At 41.7% G+C, this 22,132-nt stretch overlaps 1 protein-coding gene across 1 annotated transcript in view; it reads right to left on the bottom strand.

The window, feature by feature from the left end:
* Positions 1-22,132, bottom strand: part of AXL (AXL receptor tyrosine kinase) — a 225,797-nt gene that overhangs the window by 54,059 nt on the left and 149,606 nt on the right. Inside the window, exons 6-12 of the mRNA XM_086938617.1 lie at positions 19,206-19,321; positions 10,374-10,569; positions 8,307-8,446; positions 6,930-7,077; positions 5,372-5,398; positions 4,555-4,690; positions 3,083-3,174 (exon numbers count right to left, since the gene is read on the bottom strand). Coding sequence (XP_086794743.1) covers positions 3,083-3,174; positions 4,555-4,690; positions 5,372-5,398; positions 6,930-7,077; positions 8,307-8,446; positions 10,374-10,569; positions 19,206-19,321 — 855 coding nt within the window. The remainder of the gene's footprint in view (positions 1-3,082; positions 3,175-4,554; positions 4,691-5,371; positions 5,399-6,929; positions 7,078-8,306; positions 8,447-10,373; positions 10,570-19,205; positions 19,322-22,132) is intronic.

Below are 22,132 nucleotides of genomic sequence, written 5' to 3'. Positions count from 1 at the left end.
GCTCAGCCTTTCATTCTTCAGAGGGCGATAAATGGAGTACCATTGCATTTTCTAAGCATAAACATCTGTTATTCAGTGCCAGGATGCCTCAAGGGCTGAACATGCGCTTTACAAATACTTATGTTACGTACCGCCTAATTGTTTTAATATGTTTCACAATATATATCACAAATAGGACATAACCATTGGTAAACTCACCTCAGTGGTGTACATTAGATCTGAGCGTGTATGTACTCAACAAACAGTACGACAAGGTTGTGTGCTAATCAGGGACTAATTAAACAGAAAATATTCTCATGGCACATTGATGTCTTATATATTGGCACTAAATGGTCATTAGAAAGTAAACTCTGAGCAAATGAGGCTAAGGGCCCACAGAGAGATAAAATTACACTGCACAAATATGCCTGTTGACACAGTAAACATACCCTATTCCTAGCTGAACAGGTCTGCTGTGTCATATTTTCAAACCTTCATCGTGGGAGTTCCCAAAAAGATCTTGTTTCAACAGTCTACCAGGCAGCACATCTGTGTAATGTCCCCACCCTGCGAATGTATTCACGCCTTTGCCTCTCCGTTCACCCTACGTGCTAACAAAACGTACTTGAAATGCCAGACTGCCGCTCCACATGTCATTTTGAACAACTGTCTCTGTTCTGCTAAGCTGGCTGAAAAATGCATTAGACAACACACCCCAGCGGGATCCATTATCCTGTATGCCATATCTGAAATAACCAGGGCAGAAAATAGGCCCGGCCACTAAATTTAAAATGCCCTCCATTAGCACATGGATAGCTCAAAAAGTAGTTCACATTTGCAAAATAGGGCAGTTTTGAACTTGTAAAGGCAAGCTGTCTACGTATTTTGCAAGAAATAGGAGCCTGCATGCATTTGTGCTTGCTGCAGGCAATGTTTGTGGTAATATCCAAGAAATCAACAGTAAAAACCGGCACGCTGGTCATAAAACAGGCCTACAAACAGCCAAAAAAACAGCCCTGTGTACACTGCCAAATTGCCCAGTAGTCCAGGCCAAGCCTGGAAATAAACTAGCAAGGAGAGGTGTGTTGCAGATCTGGTGATGGCGCTAAAGAGACTTGCAATGGGAAAGTCTTGTAGTTTATGGTAGCCTGTACCACTGTACCAAATAAATCAGATAGTGCATATTAGCGATAGCACGACATTGCTGCCCATAGATTGCAATGCAGTTGTTTTGTTGTTGTAACCAATCTACCCCACCCGCCTTGCCAATATATATATCCCTCCCCTTACCAAGTACCAAGTATTAAGCGGATGTATTTCGTTACTACACATGCTTTTACAACGCATGCCTTTACCACACAGGTTTTACAACGCAAGTCGTTACGACTTGCGTTGGGGGGGCGCTGGATAGTGAATAGTTTAATTTACTATTCCTACTCCAGTCCCCGTGGATAGTAGGGAAGGTTTTGGATAGTAAATTAAACTATTCCCTATCCTACAGCGCCTCCAGCGCAAGTCGTTGTAACAACTTGCGTTGTAAAAGTTGCATGGTAAAGGTACTGCGTGGTAAAAGTTGTGTTGTAAACGCTGTTCCCCGTATTAGGCTGATGCAACACCTTGTTCTTAAGCTGATAATAGTCCTCCTTGGACCTCTCCATCAAGGGTGGTGCATTCCCCAATATTAAAACATAGGGCGTAGCCTCAGGTGGGAGGTATAATATTAAGATGCTCGTATTTTGTATATTTTATTGGGGGGATCTTTTTGATGATTTGTATTATGTTACGTTGAATTCTGAAATGTATCTTTGCTCTTTCAATCCTGTATATTTTTAAGGAACCAAACTAAAGATGGTTGTTGATGACGTAAAATGCTTACGCCATCAATAAGAAGTAGGCTTACATGTGTTTTGTTCTGTCATGTTGTACATATTTCTATGGTGTGCTATTTGCTAACGTTATGGCTTTGCAGCACTAATGTGGTTCGTTCGGTGCCCTCTTGCCCCGGTTTAGAAGATTCCATCACTCACCAGTATCTGGCGTTGTTTGGGTGAGGCAACGTGAACTGAATTGATATGCTGCTATTGATCATTAACACCTTAGCTGCTATGGAACGTCCAGCTCCAGTGCTGAACGTTCAATTGCGCAGGTGCAGCTGGAACGTCCAACGGCTGACGGCAGCACTCCCGAGGTAGTGGTGCCGTCGGCCGTTGGACTGGGCGCAGCACTTATGAGGCTAAGTGTGTTGTAAGTTAGTTAGGTGTGGCCTTAGGTCTGAAAAAGATGCCTATATCGAGCAGGTAACGTGGATTTGCAGCATGGGATGATGTACAGTACGTGTCCCACTGCTTGTTGCACCATGTATGTGCCTGGGAACTGTTGGAACCACATTCGCAATTTGAGAACATTGAATTGGACAAAGAAGTTGAAGGCACAAAGTTGAGTGTGTTCCAGCAGCTCCTTCTCGCAAATTCAAAAAAGTTTGATCGCAAAATACCCTGAATCAAATTACTCCACATGTAAAAATGTACATATGTATTGTGCAATTTACCTGTGCCACTAGCTCATGTGCAAAATTCCTTAAGCTAACTGCATATTAGGGCAATAATTCATAAGTGAAATGGCCAGTCAAAAGATACAACTGAGTAACATTTATACAGGCAGGTAGGTTACCCATTACCCAAATTGATTGCGGACAAGATTTGGTTTGTGTAAAGGACAATTTTAGATGTGCATGTAGATAGCATGCCATCCGACATGCAACTCCCTATGCAAGCGGTTGTATGTCATGACAACGCGTGGTATTACCACGCGTGCCATTACACCGTAGGAGTTACAACGAAAATCGTTACAACGACTTTCGCTGGAGGGCGCTGGATAGTGGAATAGTGTAATTTTCTATTCCAACTCCAGCCCACGTTGACAGTAGGGAAGGAGTTGGATAGAAAATTAAACTATTCCCTATCCAAGAGCGCCCTCCAGTTAAAGTCGTTGTAACGACTTTCGTTGTAATCCCTGCTTTGTAATGGCAGTGCGGGGTAATCCCCGCATTGTCATGGCTGTTCACCATGCAAGCAAGCGTGCTTAATACTAGAAAGCTACTTACGGGTTGCTTCTGTGGTTCTCCTGCTGTACGACTTCTTGGCTCTGTAGCGCACCACCAACTCGCCCTGTTCTACAGCTGGCTCGAAAGCCTGACTAGAAAATCAGTAAGAAACAGGCAATCAACCTCAATTACAAAACCAACCCTCATGAAAATTTTCATATTTGAAAACAATGACGCTCAAGAATGTCGCCCCAAAGAGGTCAGGTATGCAAGAAACGTTTTTGCTCAAGCCTACTATTAATGCAACACAACCCTCTCAGATGAAATAACATCATATAACACACACAAAAAGAAATTCATAAAGATCCAAACAATCCTTCCTTAAAACAAACAGGAAACCCCACAAAAGCCTTCGACTACTGAGGAGAGCAGCATCCATCAGTGAAAGTGGCATGAAAAGATTGCACTACATCAACTGATTGTGAGCATCTGACTTTGGGCTGATTCCACATCTCACAGACCATAGGACCCTCCTCAACCACCTAGAATTCTGGAGAGTGGTTAAGAACTGGCTGCTCCCAAACACAAGATTCACTGAGTCCAAGATCTTGCAGGAGGAAGATGGCAATGCAATCGCACCTCTGTGGTCATGACACATACCATGGAAACAATTTCCATCTAGGATCAAAGACAAAATCCTTCCAACCACACACCCTGCTTGGTGCAACATTGTGTCCTTGTAGGCAATCGCTCCAGTGCCCCACAAAGGGGTACTAAATGCTGTATAAATGTTGCAATGCAATATAATGCATATCTGCAAGTACAACTCTTTCTATTTTGTATACTTCAATTTAAATGTAGGCTGAAACGCATCTACGAGTTAGCCACTACACAATAGGAGCAGTCCTAATGTTATGCATGGTACACCACACTTCCCATACAGGCGACGCTATAAACCCACACTCCACCAACAAGTAAAATAAATGAGGTAGCTCCTTAGCCGACCCCCCAGAAAGCACTTTGGTGTCTCAACAAGGCCTGAAATAGTAAAACAGCATGGCAATCAGTGCTTAATTTGAGCCAGTAGTTTAATTAATTTTGAGCACCGGCGCATGTGACAGTCTGCTGCAAGGTGGCACTGTCTAGCTAATTTAGAGATGACCAGAGCATCAGTTAATTATTGATGCTATATTCGTAAAAAAATACCTTATAGCTTTGGGGGCCTGAAATAGTCAAAAGTGTCACACTTATAGAAGTGTGATGGTTGGTAGTTGTGTTGTTACTATCATTGACAGCATAGAAAGGCAATAGGTGGTGGAAGCTATAGAGGCCTCCGGACGGTAGGTACCCTTGGTAGTTATTAATAAATTAAGCATTGATATACATTAACCAAACAATTTCATCTTACTGTTATACAAGATTTAAACACAATAGTCTGCAACTACTAATGCACTTTTACGCATGTTGTAAAGTGAATGAAAGACGCTTTTTAAAGAAATGGGAAACACAACATACACAGAATATGCCCTTACCCAAACCGTGTGTCTTTCTTTCGCAGTCGGGCCATGAACACGGCAATGATGATGGCGCAGCCAAAGGCAACCGCGACTGCCATGGCAGCGTACCACCAGTGCCAAGACAGAACTGGGGACGGATTCTCTCCTATTGCTGCACAAAAAAAACACAAGATTTTTAAAAGGTGTTAAAATGTTCATTTCTACCCAACATTATAGGTGAGTGTCACTTCAGTAAACTGCACAGTTGAGAATCATTGAGTTACACTGGAATAACATTGTACATTACACACCCCTTAAACATGAAAGATTTTGTTATCTATACCTAACATACTGTCTTTTTTAACTTACACCACAGAACTACTGAGATAGGCCTGGGCGAAATGTCAATTACATAGACAAAATCTTGCAAAATTCTCATTTTTTGCATTATGTGAACTTTACAATTTTTTCTATTGAAATAATTCAAATTATGAAATGTTTGGCTGAGGGTTTCAACAGAAAAAGTCTTGTGGCAAATGTAAAAAGTCATATCTGCCCCAACCAAGAGACCTTTAGTCAAAATCAAGAGACATTTTCTGCCTCACCCAATCTGGTCAGTATCTCACATGACGTTTGCACCCCACAAATGGGATGCCCTTGCACGCAGAGATACCAGCCAAGTACATTTGGCATAATTTGCATATTTCACATAATTGTTGTAATTTTCAGGAGATATACATTTCACAATTTCACCCACCCCTATCTCAAACTACAGTAGTAATCCACGGTAAGATGACAGTTTGGCTGTGTATCCCTTCCTTCCTTAGAGAGATGAAAAAAAGTATACTGTTACCTTGCTGGTGCAGGGGGATATATTCATCTAAAAGTAAACGCAAAAGAAAGTCATGTTGAAAAATGGTAAAATACCCACACAAAAATTATTGCAGTGAAAAATATATTGAAAATAGAAGTCCCTGACTGCAACCCTCACTGACAGTGGACACTTTTGACCACTTTGTAAAATCCCTCACAGTTTTCAGTCACATGGCCATCATGAGGACGCTTGCACTGCTAAAGGGACGTTTTTAATAAAAAGGAAATGAATTTCAGAATAAACTATTACTGCCAGGAACATTGTACTTAGTAACATGGTGATACCTTGAGTCATTGACAGGGAGTGATAAATCCTTACATAGGGAGTGGTGAAGTGATCATGGATGAATGCAACAACACACACATATATTAGCGCAAAGCATATACTTATATTTCGCATATTCAGAATTTAAGGTTCAAAGATACAAAGCGATATGACCACATCCACACAATTGTGCCAATGCCAGGATACGATCTCATATGACCAAAGGTTGAGTATGGTAAATTAGGTATAGTTCAACTATAGCACCTCTCTCCACCACCTTTCATGGCGTCTAAATGCCTAGATACTACTAGTGGAATAATGGCGCCTTTAATGCCCCACTATGCAGTGACTGATCTAATTGTTAACAACTGCAGTGAATAAAAAGACAGCCAGTTTGGGCTGATACCCTGTAATGGTAAAGCGTGATTAACTGTCTGTAAAATGTAATAAAATACTTTGAAATTTAAAAAAAAGTATACAAATAAATAAACACAAGTTTAACAACAAATCATGCATTTTACAGCCTCTTTACTCATTTTCTTTGGTGCATTACATAAATGTAAGTGTAGATTTTCTGGCACTCTTATTTGTGTTTATTGCAATGTATTCAAATCATTCATAGAGTTCTAGTAGACTTTTAAAATAAAAAAAATCCCTAGGTGAACAAAACCCATTTTCATTAATTTAATGTCCTCTCGAACGTGTTCTTCAAAGGTACAGTGCCCCAAAGGGGTGAAACAGACTGTAGGAAGAACTGCAATAAACCATGGCGCAATGTGACAAATCAGTGGAAAGCAAATCACAATGAAAGGTTCTTTATAATCTAAGAGAAAACCAAAATATATTACTATAAAATGTCAACAGAATAGTCAACAGATTGCAAAAAACTTCATCTAGCAAATCCACCAGCGTGTTTATTTTGTGGTTGTTTTTTTTGTATCAACTTCAACATATTTAGAGCAAATGAGATGGTTCAAGATGACATTTAAATAATTTTTAAAACTATAAACCCATACCAAAATGTAGTTAGCGATTAACAACATACTAGTCAAAAATAGCCTTGCTGACCACCATCCAATATCATTCACCTTTAAAAAATAAGAAACACAACCAATGTCAATGCCAGCAATGCTGACTCCAGGTGTGAATATTTCAGAACGTTAAGTGGTAACCGGATTCCAAACAGCTCTATAGTACCCTACAAATGTGAATATGGCACCATGCACATTTTATACATCATATAACACGGGGTGAATTCCGGCTTTATGCTCACCATAGCTCCTCAGTGAGACTGAGACCGGTTCGCTCCATGGCCCATCACCTGCCACCGTATAAGGGGCCACACGCACCGTCAGGTTCCTAACAGGAAGATTCACATCCAGGGTCATCTCGTTAGTCATGCCAGCGTCCACCAGCAGCACCTGCAAAGCAAACTCATGTTTTGAGATACATGGAGCAGCAGCTGATTGGACATTGGCACCGTGCGAAGCAGATACTGACGCATATCCCAGCAACCTCTGGTGGAAATTTCAGATATAAAAGGTCTCTAAGAAATCCGCTTTTGACAAATTGCTTTTGGGAAATTGAACAATATGTGTCCAACTAAAGACTTTCTAGATAAGGAAATAGAGTCAAAACATTGATTCGCCACTATACAGCAATAACCAATTCTGACCCTCAAAAACAGTCAACTGAAATTTTCTCCACATCAGTTCATTCAAACGCGAACAGCCTGCGCAAAACTGGATCCAGTGGAAAACATTTGTCTCTGGTCAACTGAAATTTACACCAGGGCTATTTATACGCAGCAGGTGCTCAGCGCCAGCAGAAATCTCTGCGCTGTATTTGGGCAATTGCCTCTCAAGCCCATTCTTGCTGGTATCATGTGATCAGTGTGAGCAATATGAGTGAATTGATTACTAAATTTAAATTGGACACTTTACACCCAGGCAGAATGTAAATACTTAAGGTTTTTGTATCATGCACACCTAAACACGGGCCCTTGTAGAGAACTGGGACTAAGGACAAGTGCCCATAACAGAGGTGTGCTGCTTCAAAGTTGAGCGGAGATTACTAGGAGCCTGAATTAGAGTTTGACAAATGGGATAGTCAGTCAATCCATCCTAAGGCATTACAATTGCCATAGGATATAATGCACTAGTAATATGGCGGACGGGACCCCTGTCATGTTTGTGATGGACTGTCACATCCGCCAAACTCTAAACCAGACCCTGAGTTACCAACAGAGTTATTACCTTCACTAATGCTGAAACAAAAAGCAACATCATTAGAGGCAGGGTTTCCAAGAAGCCAACCTTTCAACTCAGAAAACTGTCTTTCGGTCACTGTTGATTTAGGTTGCCACTTAGCTCTATGCCATCAATACACCACAATTCCAATTTTGAGTTTTTCTTTTACAAATCGTCGATATCTGGTTTCGTAAGTGGAATTATATCTCAATAACAACTCCCTAAACACATTAGGATGCCAAATGTTAATCCAGTAACACACATATGTTGTCTTGATGCTATGGATCTAATTGGCAACACTGCAACAGAGGTAGGCCTAGTTTAGTCATTCCCATAAAGTGGAATCCCCTTGCGGTGCATCCCACTCCAAGACTCAAAGCCAGAACCTAGGCGCCTCTCACCTCTGGAGAATCCTCCATCTGATAGGCCAGCTTGTATCCAAGTAAGATTCCATTGAGGCTCCCACTGGGCTCCTCCCACTGCACAATGGCATGGCTGCCGTTCCGGTAGGCGGTTACATTCTCGACGGGCACAGAGGGAACTGACAAGGAAAAGAAAAAGCAAGATGCTAATTTGAGTGTTTTTCAATGTTTGGCTCAGGCACTGGTGATGGAGATTAGCACTCATGAAGAAGAGTCCAGGAGAGTGCATGAAAGGAGGAGTCTAAAGGCCACTCCCACGTGCTTCTCATGGTACCTTTATTGGTCTATGAAACAATAATAATTATACTCATACTCCCTTTGCAATATTAACCAACTCATAAAGGATTAATCACAATGAAAGCACTCCCAAATTTCATGCCAGCGAATCTTCGTTACAACCTAGAAAGGTTGAGAGCTGTGGAAGTCACACAAAATGAAAAATTAAATGGGTGTGTCATCACGAGTTATGATGTGAGCCAAAGGCAGTCTTTTATCCACTGGGTGGGAGAGGCTACATGTGGTCCCTGGCGAAGACGTCAACCATCTAGAACAATGCATCAATAGAGTTGGAAAATCCATGTGTGATCCTCTGCAATACTATCAGATAATGGAATTCATAAAACAAGATTGGAATTTGTGAAGGAATATCTGTGACCCAATATTTTAATGTAGGTCAAAGAAAATCGCAAGGCAAAATGTTCAGCCTGCGCTATCGCCACCGTGTTTGAGATGGCGGGCAGCAGTCTGGCCTATTTTACTTAATCAAAACAGGGAAATGGAGTGATCAGCATTATTCATTAAATTTTTGAATCACAACACAGTAATAGTTTCCACCTGGAGACACAGAGCAGCTGGGGGAACAGAACCCACCGCTCACTCCATCTGCCTCCCTCCTGCCAAGTGTTCTGGTACTGAGCTCAGCTACATAAAAAATGCCTCACCAGCTCAACCCACGCTTGGCACCTCGGCCAATACAAACAGCTTTCCATATGGCTACAGGATGGAGAGACAGGCATAAGTAGGGCTAACAAGCAAGGGAGAGGATGTGGCCTAACGGCTAGAGTGGTCGATCTCAAATCTGGGGAACTGGGTTCGAGTCTCAGCAATGACGGTCAACATCTTGTGATTCTGGGCAAATCCCATAATCTCCCCGTGCCTAACAAAAATCGACTGTGTATTCGTGTAATGCAACTGGTGCTCAAGTAAAGCACCCTGATACTTTTGGGTCAAGTGTGCGCAAGTTAAAACTCACCCAAAAAATAAAAGGTGCTTGTGAAGAGGCACAGGAGTGGCAGCCCACTTGGATTATATAACGTCTGGACAAATCCTCAGACCCAAAGGAAACAGCCCTCAATCGTGCAAAACAGCTGCACCATTTAACACAAGTATTGTTTCTGTATGTAGAACTTCACAAAGTTTCACAAATGCTATCATTTCTTTGCACTAGATAATTTTAGTGTGAAAAATTTTATAGAATTTAAAAGCACATTCTGGTGATAGAGTCTGGATAAATAATTGGGAAACAGTGCAGATTGAAACCCTATTACAGCCAGCAGCAATGCAACTTTCAACTCACAGAGAGAATAGATAGAGTGCAAGCAACAACACAGGAATATCTCTCACACACAGATGTGCACCATGTCCTCTATGTGTGGATATCAAATGAAACAAGAAGTCCAATGCCAGAACATTATTAAAAATCCATCTAGTTGGATCACAAGAAACCTCACAACACTTTTTTTTAAATCTCACTGGGCATCATCAGGAGAGCACAGTCTGTCTCTCGCATTGTACGGGACACACACACTTCAAAAATGGGCTATCTCTTCTATGATGCAGTTTAGTTTTCTGGTCAAGGTATTTTCAAAACGGATAGCTTATAAGAAATGTACAAGTTAGTAATTTGGTTAGGCCTGGACATGGTTTGGATTGGAATGACAAAAAGAACTGATGATGTTGGCACATGGAAAACTTAAGTTGTCCATTTTTACTCCCCCCACCTCCTAAAACACTTCTTTAGTCATCTTTAAAACTTGTTGTGCTTACCTCCTTCCTGAGTGGTTAGGGGCACCCAGTCAGTCCAGTGGGAGACACCCTGGCTGCTCCGGCAGGACAGGCGGACGTTGTAGATGGTGAATGGCGCCAGGCCGTCGATCACGTGACTGAAGGGTGGGACATTGAGGTTCTGGTTGTATATCTTGTGGTGAGGCACGTGGCTTAGGTCGGTGTGAGGGCGCGTGGCCTTTTTTTCCGGAAGGAAAGAAAGAAAAGGATTGAGTGGGCAGGGGCAGCGGTGGAAGGCAGGAAAGAGAGTGGTTTCACAAGGAATTCATTCTTGAAAACAATTAAGGTCACAAACACGTGCAAAAGCAGAAGTTGTATGTGCTGAAAGACACTTTTTCTTCCTCCTTTTTTTGCAATAATAGACTTAAAGTTCTGCTTTATAGTGCCTGAGGAACTCCCCAGGAATTGGAAAGCAAAACCTATCTGACATTTGAAGAAGTACAAATCACGAAGGCTCCAATCCGGAGTTCTCTTCATTGGGCCATCAATAAGTACTGGAAACTGGAGGCAAACAGCAGCATCACTAAATCAACACGTGAAGCATAAAAAATACGGTTTCATTTCCCTGTAATATTGCAGCAATGGACAGTCCATGGCACCAATTGTCTACAACGCAATCCCATGCACAGCAAAGATCCTAAAGCAAATGGCATTTTGAACCCTGTAGAAGGACAGGCGTTGTCTTTTCGTTCAAACTCCATGGATATATTAGCAGTAAAAATGGACAATGTACAAAGACACAAAAATGAATTGTATAGTTTTATCCCAGACATGAGGCGATTACCTCGGGTGTTGGTTGTCAGAAATGAGTCTGAGTTTCATGTTTGCAGTTGCTGAATCTAAAATATGGACATTCTTTCCAGGTAATTTGCAAACTCACAACTTCTTTCCATACACTTATTTTGGGGTGGAGACCCTTGTTGAATTTCTTCAAGCTACATGAGCAACCGATTGGTGCACATCTCTGGGTGTTCCCATAGGGTAAGAACACTCATGCACCTTAAAGGGACTTGTAACAGAGCAACTGCTGCAGATGTTTATCTAACGGGCAGGAGATGGTATACATGTTTAATAGAGAAGTTGATGAAGTTGCACCATAACACACTTGAGGACACTATTAGGCATAAGGTTTGCAGAAAAACAAGAGAGCCGAACGACAATTCAATTGGAATCCTTGAAAGGTATACTTTTTCTTCGGTATGGCGAACAGTTGTATAAGAGCACATGCCTCCAAAGTTTTTTATTCTAATTGCTTAAAACTTCATTCAGCGATACCACAAGTTGTTCATACTTAAAAGTACATTTTTAAATTGGAATTTACAACTAAATTCTTCTCCAGCAATCATGAATAAGATGCATTTCAAGCTCTAACAGGCTCTTCTTCAGGGAGATTTGGTTGTCAATACTTAAACATGAATACAAAACTATATCTCAAGCACTTTAATCTCTCTCACTTTAGGGACACAACTTCATGCTATCAAAACCTGGCCATCCAAACCTTTTTATTCAAGTGCAACAAGCATGTGAAGCACTCCTTCAGTTCTGTCCTCCATTTCACCATTCGCATCCGACTTCTATTTCCACATGTAAATATCTCTCTTAGAGTCATGATTCTGCCCTCTGCGAGAAGTGTAACAGATATTAATGCAAAAAGTATTACTCTTTCCCAATCACACATCATGCAAAACACAACCTTAGCCAAACGCTGAGCAATGCTGCTCTAGAGTGCTGTGGCCCCGTGAAGCTGGTGACCACCGTTCAATGCTGAACAGAGAAATCCTGAAATCCCATACTTCATCCATAAGTATCGGCAGCCTCTAGTTCTCTGCTAAACCAAGCTGCTTGAGGAACCACCAGCCTCTACCGGGATAGGTGCTCACTTCTGACCCACACATGCCCCACATTCTTCTCAGTTATTAGGAAAATCCTGCCCTATCTTCCTGAGAGTACAAGGAAAACAGTGGTGAGCTCCTTAGTACTCTCATCACTTGATTATTGCAACGGATTATTTGTAAATGCTCAGGCACGGGTGGTGGCCAAACTGCAGCTTATTCAAAATGCGGCCGCAAGGCTATTAGCTGGCATTCCCAAATTTCAGTCCACCAAGCAAGTGATAAGGAACTACCACTGGTTAACGGTGAGAAATCGCATCAGATTCAAGACCTTGTGTCTCACCTATAAAGCTCTCAAAGGTCATGGACCAGCATTTCTCAAACAGAAACTCTTCTACTACCTACCGGAAAGATCCTTACGATCTGAACAGAGACATCTATTGGTTGTGCCACGTACCAGGACGGTTACATGGGGCGACAGATGTTTCACCAATTCTGCAGCCAGACTTTGGAACATGCTTCCAAATGAATTCAAATTGGCACCCTCGCTATTCCAATTCAGAAAATTGGTAAAAACCTGGTTATTTGACCAATAAACTGCTCAGGACAATCTTTCTAAGGTAGACACATGCTCAATTAGAGATCGTCAGCTAAGTCATAGCGCCAAGACACCCACGGGTATATGCTGCGCTTTATAAATTTTTAAAATAAATAAAAATAAATAAATTCCTCATTAATACACCCTGCACATGATCATTCCTTGCCGGCTCTCACTTCGCACCTTTAGCACACTCCGCTCAGTGGCTGGTATTGAGCACTCTCTCTGCATCTCTCTCAAACTGCCTGGATCTCAACCAGCTTCATAACTGGAGCCTTTCTTCAAGTACTTTCACCCTACCAGCCTAATCTCCTCACTTCAATTTCAGAGACTGATGTTAATTTTTCATCAATCTTTTCACCAGTCCACCACTACACCAATCCCCAGAGACCTCGCTTTCAGTGTCCGGCTTCATTGTGTACACCTTGGATGCTTTTCTCCTCTTCACATGCCACCGTATGCTCAATCAGACTCCTCTTGCTGTATCACACACTATAACAGCACTTCTCTTCTGTGTCTATGATCCTTTTCCAAACGGATGTTTCACAAATCCTTTATTCTTGAATCACTCACACAAGATGAACTACATCTGCACACACATGGTATTATATCAAGGTACTGCTGAAAGATTATAATCAGAAATGACAAGAACAGAGGGAATAGGTTAGTCCCCCACAAAAGACAGCAGTGTTTGTTACCAAACAGAGGAGACTCTGCATCATATTTTTGTTTTGGAGTTTTATATAGCGAGAACTCGACCCGAAGGTATCAGAGCACTTATACATGAGCATCAGTTGCGTTACAGTCGGACACATCCAATTTGTTAGGCATGGGAGGTTAAGTGATTTGCCCACAATCACAGGATGTTGAGCGTCCCTTCCGAGACTCAAACCCGGTTCCCCAGCTTCAAGGTCAAGGCTCTGGCCATTAGGCCACATTCTCTCCCATGGTACATGTATCTTTGCAGTAGCCACATAGCAGCCAGCTACTAAAAGTGATTTGAAGCTTGAAAAGAGCAGATATCGAAATGTGGCTAATCCTCCTGTGCTTTGTTCCCCGTTCAACCCTCTTATCCCAGAAGTTTTGTCTGACTCAGCAACTGGAAAATATATATTGAGCAATGCACCATGCAAAATACTTGATGCTACAGAGTGACCAATGCTAGAAGCCACGACTGCAAACCATGTCCAGGAAACTGGCCAAGAACAGAGGATATTATAGTTTATAAACCCAGCATGTGGCTACCAGATGGTCCAACATCTGCCCGGCTCTAAGCATGAGTGATGCATTACTTTGGTTACAGCTGTTGTTCCCGGGTTGAAGAATGAAGTGGAGAATGCAACCATGCTGCGTAGGTGAGGCCCTCTCTCCTCCCCACTGTTTGGGAACTGTAGTTCCACGGAAAGGCTAGTACCCACGCCATCTTGGATGGTGCGGTCATCAGGCAATTTAAAGTCAACGTGTGGAGAATCTTTGTACAAATCCATGCCACCCACAATATCCCGTTTTCTGAGCACTGTTATATCCTGCTCAGAATCACTTGCCTCAACTTTAGATCAATTTGTCGTCTGCAATTAAAGATTCAGGGCTGTTGTTCCCATTTTGCTGGAAACCGGACCTTTTATCTCAGCGGGAGCAGCAGTTTTGATAATGATGATAGAGTAACATGTTTCCACATTTCAGCACGTGGAATGAGGTTACTCTTTCTCACGAAGGCATCACTTGATGCCACTTGAAAGCAATATTTCCATGGCTTAATCCCTGTACACCTGGAATCAGTCTCCCCTCCCTACTTTTTTCACAAAATACATTAACAACCTAATTACCCTTTCTAGTCACTGTCTACTTCAGCCTGTGATGTCACTAACTGGAAAATACTTCTTTATTCACAGACCTCACCCCAGAACAAAGTGGCCGTGTTGAGTCAGGGTCTTGAGAGATCACATGTATTGGTAGTTTAAAGTTACTCTTCTAATGACAGGGAACAGTGAGTGATGTGGAGTTTTTACCACCCGTAATTCTACCAATGGTTTTACAAGGACAGCTTGCATATCACCAAAAGGTAGACTATTTATTCATATATAAGCTTCACACAATATTCACCCACACAAGACACATACCCACCACCTTATTTCATTCTTCTTCAACAATCCCATAGATATAAGCTAAAAGGTACAATTGAAGTGCCTTTCTGTTCCTCAATCATTTTAAACATATTTAGTTAGTGTCGGCCATATGTATCATCAACCTGGTTTGCGATTCTCAAATAGCGATTTTTAAGAAAGCGCTATTTGAGAATCGCAAATAGGTATGTATGTACAAAATCGCATTTTTTTGCGATTTCTTAAAATTCCTTAATTGCAATTCGCAAATTGCGAATCGCATTTAAGGAATACTTTCCCATTCATTTCTATGGGCAGGAAGGCCCATAGGAATGAATGGGAAGTTATTCTCAAATTGCGATTCGCAATTTGCTAATCGCAAATTGAGAATAATTTCAAGGGTGCAGGGGTGTCCAAAGGACACCCTGAAATATGCATGGGTGCACATGTGGCGCACATACATGCCCTAAGGGCATGTATGTGCGTCACATGGCACTTTGAAAAATGCAAAAATGTGCATTTTTCAAGGAATTCGCATTCCTTAGGGACGTTTTGCAAATTTTTTTTGCTTCATACATTGCATTTAAGGAATCGCAAAATTTGCGATTCCTTAAATGCAATTGCAAAATAAGGAATCGCAAATTTTGCGATTCTTTGTTTTGCACCAGATTTTGCTTTATACATACCATTTAGCAAATTCCCATTCGCAAAGGCCAAAATTCTGCGAATTTCGGCCTTTAAGAATGCGAATTTGCTTGATACATATGGCCCTAAATCCTTGCATATGTGGTGGACATGTGAGTTTGTTATTTGGAATGAAAAAGGATAGTGAAGGGATAGAAGAGGGAAGGGTTTGCATTTATATGGTGCTTGCTACCCCTGATAACATGACAAAGCGCTTTCGGTGAGTAGCACGCTACTCTGGAACCCAAACATGATTAGTGGAATTGGTATAGGGAAATATGAAATTAATTGGAGCGGTGGACATGTTAGTCTGTTAGTTGAATTGAGAGCTACTGGAGTATTTTGGAACACACTGTTGCAAATATATTACTGAAACATAGTGTGTTAGTACACTCTCATTTACAGACAGCACGTTTTCCATTGAAATGGACATAAAATTCGCACTGACTTGTAGTTTTACTGATACAAATGTAAAGTGCCTGAATAATAATATGTAGAAATCAGATTTCTACAAACATTTATCATTTTCACATCGCCAATTCATGTCTCTTAATTTATTTTGATCCTTTTAAAATATTTGTTTCCCTCACATATTGGAATGACAATAAAATGTGGGTAATGTGTTCTTTCTTATCTATTGAAATATTCTGAAATATTTGTAAAGTTCATTGATAGGTATTTAAATGTTTCCGTGTTAGAAAAAAACTGACATCCTACAGCCTTTCCTTTCACACTTCCTGTACTGCAGCATGATTGTCTGTTCACTTTACTTTTCTTTCACTCACTGCAAAGTCAAAGGAATTGTAAACACTAATCCCCGTATTAAAAGAATAAGCAGTCAGAAGACATAGCTTTTTTGTTTTGTTTTATATAGCGAGAACCCTACCGAAGGTATCAGAGCGCTTTACATGAGAACCAGTTGTGCTACAGACAGATACATTCATTTTGTTAAGCACGGGGGATTAAGTGATTTGCCCAGAATCACAGGATGTTGAGCATCCCGGCCGAGACTCGAACTAGGTTCCCCCGCTTCGATGCCGACCGGTCTAACTGTTAGGCCACATTCTCTTGACATTTGACCTTTGTCTATGAAATGTGGCAAAGGAAAAACAAAATGTAAAGGAATCTTTATTGCTCATTCATCTTCGGAACTCCATCATGGTTATAGTTGGACGGCTACAGTTCCCCCAGCACCTCTACTTCCAGCACCTATGGGGAGTGGGCAGCAGAGGGGGGCTTTAGAAGAATGTTGTGTGGACCCAGCAGAAAGAAGATTTCAGTGATTTCATTAAACTACAGTAGCTCGAGTATGTGGTATTACACCCAGAGCTGCTGACAATGGAACTGGGGAACCAGGTTTGAGTCTCGGCATCAACTCAACATCCTGTGATTCTGGGCACATCACTTAATCTGCCGTGACTAAAAAATGAGTGCAACCTTGTGTAATGTAACTGGTGCTCGTATAAAGCGCTCCCATGCCCTTGGGCGGAGTTTGCGCTGTATAAATCTGTAAATAAATACATTTCCATTGCTCCCTACTCTGTCTCTTCTTATGTTCTGCTTCTTCTCCCAGTACTTTGTTATCAATATTTTCAGTAATGTATTTATAAGCATTTTTGTATGATGAATTTCAATAACATTTCAAATAAATGTGATTTAGAGGACCTTGGTAAGCAAACCTACCCTTGCATAAAGCCCCGTGGGTGCAGTGTGCTGCCATGCAGCCTCTCGTCTCAAGAACCTCCTTCTATTCTCTTTATCCCTTGACCAAGGAGGACTGGCTGTACCTTAAGAAGTATTCACCAGCATCCATCAAAACTGGGGCAGCCAGGGAGAAGGTCGCTTTGCTTCGGGTGGGGCGGGAGCATTTTGCTGAGATATACATTGCTTTAAATGGGCCGGCACTCTGCGGTAGGGAGTACCGGCACTTTTTTATTTTGAGAGGGAAAGTCCCGGCACTTCTCAAGCCAGACGTAATACTTTTAATTAGAGAGTACCAGCATTTGTCACAAACTTCTATTTTCCATTTAAAGCGCTGGATATGTCCACCATATTCATGCTATTTGTGGTCGTTATAAATTGTTCTTTCTCTTCCCTCTTTCTCCTTTCTGTAGCTTATCAGACACATTTTGAGATCTCGCACGGATATTCACACTCACTTCCCCAGCACCGCCAAAAGCTGAGACCTCAATTCAAGTTAAAAATAAAAACACAATAGCAATTGGCAAACATTCTATCAGCAAGAACAAAATATTTAGCAGCATTGTCAGTTGTATTCAGGACATGCCCTCTGACCTCTGTGCTACTGCAGAGTTGAAAATCTGGAACTGCCATTTGCGCTGATCCCCACAAATCCCAAAATGATGACCTGACACCACTTTACCTCGTCAGTAATCACCCTCTACTTTAACACATTCCAAGTACTTAAGTCAGGCCTGACAGTGACAGATGCCTGGGGCAGTTAAGTGACCGGTACTGCCATAAACCTGCCAGTCGGTCAAAAATCCCGGCTTATGTGAGACATAGCCAGCTATGCATGTAGGCCACATAAAACATAAAATGTGTTTTTGTAAAGCACACATTCACCCAAGGGTATACTGGTGTTGAATAACAGATGTTCATTGATACCCAATGGTACCTATTTTATCGAACTTAGAAGGATGAAAGGCTGAGTTGACCCACCAGGATTTTAAGCTGTGGCCATGAGGTCAAACACAGGTCCCTAGAGTGGTTCCATTAGTACACTAAGCCACTGTTCCAGCCACATCACCTTTGTTAGCGATGCATTTCACCATGTGTCAGAACAAACCATGTGTGTTCACTCTGTAATGTTGCAGGCACAGACCACCCCTTCAAGGTCACATCCATGCCAAGTGGAACCAAGAGATGTAATACTTTTTATGGTTGGTGGGATGTGGACATTCTCAAAACATTTCACCTTTTACATGATAGAGATTGGCTTAATGGATTGATTACTGAAGGAAAGAATTTGGGATGCACAGTGAATGTCCACAGAATTCCGTGCATGACTACTTCCGGCCCAATGATGCATGGTTCGTGCATGGTGCTGACTGGACCAGCACACCTACAATCTGAAGGAGTACAATTACACTTGAGCTAGAATCCAAATAGAATCATCCACTCAATATGGCAGTCAAGAGGAATTCAAAGGATTGAAGCCTCTCGTAATGATACTTTTTCCATTAAGATGGTGTATTGCCTGGAGTTGGGACGTGCCAACGTCTAGACAACTGAGACTTCTGGGTCTGCCATTACACGCACCCTACACAAATATACTGAGCCATCCTTGCAGATCCATGTCTGTCCTACATGAAAGGGTCCCTGTGCTTAGAGCTGTTTTAGGGTAGGGTGTGCTTTTCATTTGCTATTGAATCTGTGCCTCTGCTCACTTGAGGCATCTTTCACATGCACAATTTCATATGAAAGACACTTGTACTGGGATGACCGTCTTCACGTTTCCTCTACAAGCTCCAGTAAAATGCCTACATTATATGACCACAGATTAATAAAAAGACCACCTCACAAACAAATCCATACTTCCTCAAGTCCCTGCTAGGCTAATCGAGTATCTGCTTACCTGCACGGTACAGAGGTAGATTGGGTAGTCCCCACCAGACCCCGGCTCCCAGGAGATCTCTAGTGTAGTTGAGGTCCGAGACACCAGCTGCAGATTCTGAGGTTTCCTGGGCATCACTAAGTGAGAGAGAAGATAAGGTTTTAAGATCTACATTTATATGAAAAAGGCACTGGTGACCATCTGTAAGACTGCAATAGTAGTCCTCGGGCCTTATGGGTGTCTACAATTCACAGGACCATGCCCAAATTTACAGAAACAATAAATATTGGCTTAAGTAGAAACCTCTCAGGCATGGGGCTTATGTTATTGCATCGTTTTTTGGGAATCAAATAATAGAGAATGAAGTGCCAAGTGTTGTAAAAGGGTTTGCATAAATCTGAAAACATAGTGAAATATGAAATTAGGTTTAATAAATGCCTGGATCCAGCCCTAAACACTGCAGAAAAAGATCATAAAGTTTATATTCTGTGATACAGATTCCACCACTCAATAAAGAAAACAAGCATTAGGCAGAGCACAGCCTTTGCATTGATCTGAGCTCAAAAGTATACATATCTTAGTAACTATGAAAGTATAGAAGTACATCAAACTGAACTAATGAGATTGTCTATATCATCAACCTCAAATTAAGGTACAACCTATTTCATCCAACTTGTTTGCAATAAGGATCTGCTTTATCCTGCCCATTGTTAGGGAGGATGTATATCATACATTTTTGTTTCAGGATGAGCATATCTCAACAAACTCAGTTGAAGATGGGACACATGGCAAATTCATACAACTGTCTCTAAAGGAGGACTTACATTTTCAAAATAACTCAAGGGGAAGCTGTGTGTTGGTCAATACCACTCAGCCTAACCTATTACAGATATATTGCATAGATCAATGTAACGGAGGGCAAATGACTTCTAGGTCAGACGCAGGAGGAGTTTACCTTACTCCAATAGGTCTACAGGGGCTACTTTCTTACCCAGTTCACTTTGAAAAACAGTAGATATCATCCAGGTCAGGCTAAAGAATTGCTTATAACACCCAACGTATTCCAGGGGAGGGTATAAATCCCCCAACTTGGCATAAGTGAGGGGCAAGTTTATTGAACTAATCCATAACAGGAAAAGATTGGATTACATGACCCAGTATTCAGGGCTTCTGTCATCAAAATTAACTCAGTAGGGAGCTTTGCATATCCACCCAGTATTCATAAGAGACAATCATCCATCCCTGGGACTTTTTTGACCAGGATAATATCTGTACTATCCAATGCAGGCTAAGGAATCAGCCTTGGTGTCTGAATCACCCATCTTAGCTAAAGCGATGACCTCTTCTATCCAACCAAGGAAAAGGGACTTTTGCAGTGACTAGGTTGAATCTGTACTGAGTGTTTTTCATGGACCTCACTTTAAACAGAATCCTAACTAAACCCTACAAGTCTACGGCACTAAGTGAAGCCACTTTAATCTAACATGAAAAGGAAGATCTAGCATTGTCTCAGTCTAAAAGAATGCTTATCTCACAGAATCGTTTTAATGGGATAACATATCTTGCTTAACTTTCCCAAAGGGAATTGTCTTATTCATCCCAACCCAAAGGAGGCCCGCCCATACAAGATAGCCCTGAATGCTTTCTTTGTGTGGTGGAATGTGGCTTACTGAATTATGAGTGTGACTCAGTTGAGTCAGGGGGTCCGATTATTTACGGTTCAATGCACAGCTGCCAGACCTTGCACCGTCTCCCCACCACCACCTACCAGAGAAGTGAGAAAGACGTGAGTCACCTGAATGTGCCTGCTTCTTAATCCGGTGGAACTAAACCAGCCCATTAAACGTCCTTCACGGGCTTGAAACACAAAGGCAGTATTAGATATTGGCGAGAACTCGTGTTTCCAGTGTGAGGGCTCAGTTGCAGTCCAGGGCTGGCTCTTAAACGACAGATCCACTTTTCATATTAGCGGCTCAAATGAATGTGTTTTTCTAGGTGTGCTGTTGACAGGCAAACAGCTCCTGCCTTCGCCTAGTGGTTTCCAGAGTCACTTTCATGATAAATTCTGAGCATAAAATGGTGCCAAATATGTCTGCCATGGTGGAAACACTTGATCTAACTGTGGCTTCTAATATGCCCTGTGTGTTTCCTTAAATAGAAAATTAATATTATACTGTCCATAGGAATTAACCAAGAGGACCCTCAGGTTTGCCAAGTGTCAATCCGCGGCCTGTCTGTGATTTGTCAATATATACTTTGGGTATGAGGACTTAATATGTAAGTGGATCAGAGAGATCTGCCCAATGAAAAGCACTGGACCGCCAGCCACAAGTTATATTGACTTTATTTAGGTGTTAACTGGTCAGATTTCTGCACCACACTATTGTCACAGTTGTGTCCCTTATGGAGGGAGGTTATGCCAGAATTTTGCAATTATGGTAAATATAGCTCTTTTAGAGTCTTGCGATGACAGAGCCACTAACACATTGAGTAAAAGGTTGTTGTTGAATAGCAGGTGCCTGAATACAATTCTTACCACAGAGTCATACCAGGCCAATTTGATGCAGACCACGAATTGAGTTGAAATAGGTGCTCAGTACTGAGGATTATTTTTAAGATTACAAAATGTAGCTTTTTTAGTAAATGCCACAAGGTCCTCGTGAATTGCCTTGTTTTGAAAGATGGAGCTGCTAAGGCCACTGGAGATTGAGAAGTGTTTGCTGATAGTCCACTTAGCAATTATTTTGTCTCAGCGGCGGAAAGTTGGTCACTGCTTTTGTACAAGTGTAAGGACTGTTTTTGTGGCTGATCTGATAAATCCATTGGGTCTGCTCGGTGAATGTGGGTTCAGGTAAAAAATAGGGGGACTTATTTACTCTTTAAAATGGGAAAAAGTGACGTAACGTGGGGGCAAGGGGCTTGTGAATAAGCCCCAAGATTCCTTTTTA

The sequence above is a fragment of the Lissotriton vulgaris genome, chromosome 9, assembly GCF_964263255.1.
Source record: "Lissotriton vulgaris chromosome 9, aLisVul1.2, whole genome shotgun sequence".
Lineage (NCBI taxonomy): Eukaryota > Metazoa > Chordata > Amphibia > Caudata > Salamandridae > Lissotriton > Lissotriton vulgaris.
The sequence above is the reverse complement of the archived record's forward strand: the minus strand, read 5'-3'. Positions and strand labels throughout refer to the sequence as shown.